Source organism: Nelumbo nucifera, chromosome 1 (genome assembly GCF_055504915.1).
Source record: "Nelumbo nucifera cultivar China Antique chromosome 1, China Antique-T2T, whole genome shotgun sequence".
Classification (NCBI taxonomy): Eukaryota; Viridiplantae; Streptophyta; class Magnoliopsida; order Proteales; family Nelumbonaceae; genus Nelumbo; species Nelumbo nucifera.
In genome coordinates, this window is record NC_142649.1 from 85,408,752 (window position 1) to 85,414,286 (window position 5,535).

General features: G+C 50.5%; 1 protein-coding gene across 1 annotated transcript; it reads left to right on the top strand.

The window, feature by feature from the left end:
* Positions 1 to 2,987: 2,987 nt before the first annotated feature.
* Positions 2,988 to 4,097, top strand: LOC148803507 (uncharacterized). Its single transcript, XM_088896446.1, has one exon. The coding sequence runs from the start codon at positions 2,988 to 2,990 to the stop codon at positions 4,095 to 4,097; it is 1,110 nt and encodes a 369-aa protein (XP_088752572.1).
* Positions 4,098 to 5,535: the final 1,438 nt, after the last annotated feature.

Consider the following 5,535-nt stretch of genomic DNA (forward strand, 5'->3'; position numbering starts at 1 on the left):
TACTCTCGTTCAATTTTGTCAGTGTTTGGCAAGAGTGCAATTATGCATTGACATATGACAAAAAATACATTTTCCAATACATATTTACATCCAAAATGAGATGTAAGCTCCCAAACAGAGCATTAATAAATATAAGGGTAATTTTTTTAAACTGCCCTTATGGTTTAGCTAATTAACTAAGTGTACCCTTATTGTTTAAAAATTGATTAACACTATCCCTACTGTTTTTGACAATTGACTAATACTTCCCTTACCGCTAGTGTCCATTAACAAAAAACAAAAAAAGACTATTTTGCCTTTTATGATTCTTTAAATTTTCAAACTAAGATAGGGAAAAAAGGGAAAAAAAAAACATTCGTACATCAAACCCTGTTAGAGCCTAGAGCATTGAAAGTTGAACCTACTAGAGCCTAGATTGGAGTGGTGGAGGTCATGCACTCTGGCACGCAACATCCAACGCCATCACCCCTTCAATTTCAACCCGACCAGAGACAGAGAGTAGTGTTGCTCTCACTCTTGCACGCAACATCGGATGGCTTTGGTCAATAAGGTGGATGAACTAGAGATAACTTGCATTAAAATAGGTAGTGATGTGGGGTGACCCAAACTAGCCCATTTGAGGCTAGGAGGCCCAGCCCATGAATGCTAGATCCAAGAATGAGATCCGCTATAGCAGGGGTTACCCTGCTCCCCTCATACGGAGCCAATTGCGAAGCATTAACATGATCCTTCCAAGCTTGTTGTACACTTCTGTACGGCTCCCATCTTAAGCGTTCATCTCCACCTACCTCCAGGTAGCTCAAGTATAAATAGGGGTGCCCCCCTCCAGGTAAGGGGATGGAATCGGAGCTAATTTGATACAATCTGCATCTAGATCTGGAACTTATCTCAAAAACTATATTATGGTTCCCTCCTTTGTACCTCGTACTAACTTGACCATCGGAGGCTCTGCCTTAGGTTCTCACCCGGGGCCTCTAACACATTCTGTCTTGCAGTACCTCAGCCATCTACCTTTGGCTTCTACAGTACTCAGAGCCCATTCTACGTCGGCCTCAGCACAAGTTCTCTAAACCCTCAAAGCCTCCGGCCAACCTTCGGAGTCTAGGGGTGAAGTTACTTTGTTGTCCTCGGCCAATCCGAGTACCAACAATTGGCGTTGTCTGTGGGAAGTGTTGCTAAGATGTTCCCTAAAAAGAACTTTAACAAGCTATCAAGTCCCTAAGATCCAACCAACCAACATGGTACGAAGAACAAGAAATACACAGAACCTTGTCACCAATGAACAGTTCTAGGTCGTGCTCAACTGCTTGGAATACTTGACACAGCGAGTCGAGCAGAACTACCCCCAAGCAGGAGGTCGCCCACAGGGTGACCGCCCCGCCGGGGAGTCAACACAGTCGTGCCGGCATGGGTCCACCAGCCAACCGGTTCTCAGCCTTGGCCACGCGTAGTGGACCAAGCCCTCAGAGTCTAGTAGTAGTCGTCCAGCCGACCCGCTCTACAGGACCTCCAAACCTCCCAGCCGAAGGGAGGAAGAACCGAAACAATCAGAGGATAGCCATCAGCCCTCCGAGCAGCATCACCAACACCGAAGGGCCAAGTCGAAGGATGAAGGCAGATGTCATGATCGCCCCAACACTCACTCCAAGGCCGAGGGCCGGCGTCGAGCCTCTTCCCCTCATGTCTCAGACCACCGAGACGTTTTGAACGACCACCACGCTAGGTGCGAAGTACGCGGTCTAGCCTCCGAGAAATCCGGAGTCCGCACCAATCACCATCATGCCCATGAAGGCCGGGATGGTGCATAGGCCATGCCTGACCCCATGTTCGTCGAACTCTGGGCCGAGCTTGGTGCTATCAAAGCCGAGCTCCGATAGATTAAGGAGGGTTGAACCGACACCTCGTCTAGACAAAGCAATTCCCTAGGGAGAATGGATGCCTTCTCCCCTGATATCGTTGCCAAGCCTCTACCCCCAAACTTCAAGGCTCCCACCTTGGAGATGTACGATGGGAACACAGACCCAGACAACCACCTGGAAAGCTTCAGGGCACTCATGATCCTATACGGGTACTCCGACACCTTGACGTGTCGGACTTTCCAAGCAACCTTCAAGGGAGCCACTCAGCGGTGGTTCTCCAGCCTCCCACCTCGATCCATCACCTCATGGGAGCAATTTTCCAGCATGTTCCTCACCCGCTTCATCAACACCCGACGCCCCTAGAAAAGCGTTGTCTTGCTGATGACTGTTAAATAGAAACGAGGAGAGAGTTTGCAGTCATACATCGACCACTTAAAAAAAAAAAGAACTCGAGGTCCATGACCTCGACCCCCTGGTCTCCATGCATACCACCATCAGCGGGCTCCTCCCTGACTCGGCTCACAAATGCTCCATTGCCAAAAGCCAGCCGAAGACGAAGCTGAAGTTCCTAGAAAGGGCCTAGAAATACATTGTCGTCGAAGAGGCTTCGGCTACGAACGCACATGAGAGAGTCACAAAACACCGGAACGGAGCCCTTGAGAAGAAGAGGAAGAATGGAGACCAGGGCCACAGCAACAACAACAACAGGAAGCCACCGGCCTCGGCCATGGCTTACAATTAGTACACGCCACTCAACTCCACTCGTACATAGATTTTGATGCAGATCGGGTAGGAGAAATTTATGAAGTGGCCTGAAAAGTCGAAGAAGAATCCCCGCCGGGGTAATCCCAAGAAGTACTGCAAGTTCCATCGAGGTACCAACCACAACACTGAGGACTGTTATGATTTCAAAAGTGAGATAGAGTCCCTCATTCGTCGAGGCCACCTCAAGCAGTACGTCAAAGGCGAGGCTGGCGCCTCATCCTCTCAGCAGCCAGCGTCATTGACGTCATAGTGGGAGGCACAACCTCAGGTGGAGCCTCGGCCTCGGCCCGGAAGGCTTATGCCAGGCAGTTGAACATCCATGGGCCAGCCCCCAAGAAGCAGAAGCAAGAGTCCCTCTCCTTCATGAATGAGGACCTGAAGGGGGTAGTAGTCCCCCATGACGACACATTGGTGGTTTTGGCCGTCATTGCAAACTTCGCAGTCAAGAGAATCCATGTTGACAGTGGCTCCTCAACCGACATCCTTTTCTACGAAGCTTTTGAAAAGATGAAGATAGCTCCAAAGCGCCTCCAACCAGTAGAGGCCCTGCTAGTCGGCTTCTCCGGCAACATCGTTAAACCAGAGGACAAGATCTCCCTACCAATCACAGTGGGGATGGAGCCTCAGCAGGTGACGAGGATGACAGAGTTCCTAGTCAGGAAGATCGGTTCACCCTACAACGCCATTATGGGGAGACCAACTCTTCACGCACTCCGGGCAGCCATCTCCTCCTACCACCTTGCCTTGGAGTTCCCCACCGAGCACGGCATTGGAGTTGTTCATGGGAACCAACATGCCAACCGCCAGTGCTATGTGGTAGCACTGAAGGGCAAGAATAAAGAAGCTCTACCACTAGAGGGTCTCAACCTCAGGGAGGAGCCAGCGAGCCGAGGCCAGCCTGCCGAGGACCTCGTCTCGGTCCCCCTAGACGAGAACGAGCCCGACAAGACTGTCCACATCGGGTCCAACCTTCCCCCAAGAGCCTATCCAAAATGGCTGAGCATGGACCCAAGCTCTAAGCCAGTTTGGCAGAAGAAGATGAACTTTGCACCAGAGTGTTGGAAGGCCATAGAGGAGGAAGTTGAAAAGTTACTCGACACCAGCTTCATCCGAGAGGTACACTACCTTAACTGGTTGTCAAATGTGGTTATGGTGAAGAAAGCTAATGGGAAATGGTGGATCTATATTGATTTCACAGAACTTAACCGAGCCTGCCCCAAGGACAGTTTTCCTTTGCCAATGATAGACCACCTCGTTGACGCCACTGCAGGGTACAAGCTACTTAACTTCATGAATGCCTTCTCCATATACAATCAGATAAAGATGCGCCCAGATGATGAAGAGAAGACCTCGTTCATCACTGAACATGGCACATATTGCTACTGTGTATGCCCTTCGGCCTCAAGAATGTTGGGGCCACCTACCAACGCCTTGTCAACAAGGTTTTTAAAGAATAGATGGGAGGAATGTTAGAGCCTATGTGGATGATATGGTAGTGAAGAGCCTAAAGGCCGAGACCCACATATCGGACCTAGCCGAGACCTTCGACACCTTGCGAAAGTACAACATGAAGCTCAACCCCAGCAAGTGTGCCTTCGGCATTACATCAGGAAAATTCCTAGGTTTCGTCATCACTCAAAGAGGCATTGAGGCTAATCCTGAGAAAATACAGGCTATACTAGACATGGTACCCCTACGGACGGTGAAGGAGACCCAAAAACTCACCGGCCAAAGAGCAGCCCTCAATCGCTTCATGTCAAAGTCAGTCGACCGCTGCCTACCCTTCTTTCGTGCCATCAAGAAGCTAAAAGAGTTCCAATGGACGGAGGAATTCTAGCGGGCCTTTGACGAGCTCAAGGCGTACCTTACTTCACCTCTCCTCCTCGCCCAGCCGGCCGAGGGGGAAACCCTGTACCTGTACCTCTCGGCTGGGGATGGAGTAGTCAATTTAGTCATCATCAAGGAAGATGGCATGTAGAAGCCAGTGTACTATGCCAGTAAGTTCTCTGTGATGCCGAAACTAGGTACCCCAAGATAGAGAAGTTAGGTTTCGCCCTCGTAGTTACGGTAAGGAAACTTCGGCCATACTTCCAGGCCCACACTGTAGAGGTCCTAACGAGCCAACCCCTTAAGGCCATCCTTGCCAAACCCGGGACCTCGAGATGCCTGACAAAGTGGGCCATCGAGCTGTCTAAGTTTGACATCCAGTACTAGCCGAGGCCCGCGATCAAAGCACAAGATTTGGTAGGCTTCATAGTAGAGTGCACCTTCAACCAAGCCCTTTGCCAACCCCTAGAAAATGCTAAGGGGGATCATGTTGACGATGAGGCTCAACCCCGATGGAAGCTCTTTGTCGATGGCTCCTCCAATGCAAAAGGAAGCGGAGCGGGCCTCATCCTTCTCACCCCAGATGATGTTGTCCCGGAGTATGCGCTAAGGTTTAACTTTCTAGCGTCAAACAACAAAGCCGAGTACGAGGCCCTCCTCATTGGTCTACAACTTGCTAGGGACCTCAGCTCCTCATACATCAAAGCCTTCAGCGACTCTCAGCTGGTGGTGAATCAGGTGAACGGCGAGTACGAGGCCAGGGAACAAAGTATGTCCAAGTACCATGCCAAAGTCCAAGATATAGCCCGTCACTTCCAACGCTTCTCCCTGCAACGGGTCCCGCGAGCCAAGAACGCACGAGCTGACGCTCTCTCCAAGTTGGCAAGTACCTCGAGTGGATCCCCCAACCGAACCGTGCACATCGAGAAGCTGCTTCAGCCTTCCATTGAAGAAGCCCAAGTACTTCCAATAGTGGTTGAGCCTTCATGGATGGATCCCATCGTCAACTTCCTATCAACTGGACGGTTCCCCAAAGACAGAAATGAAGCAAAATGACTCAGACGACAGGCAGCCCACTACACCC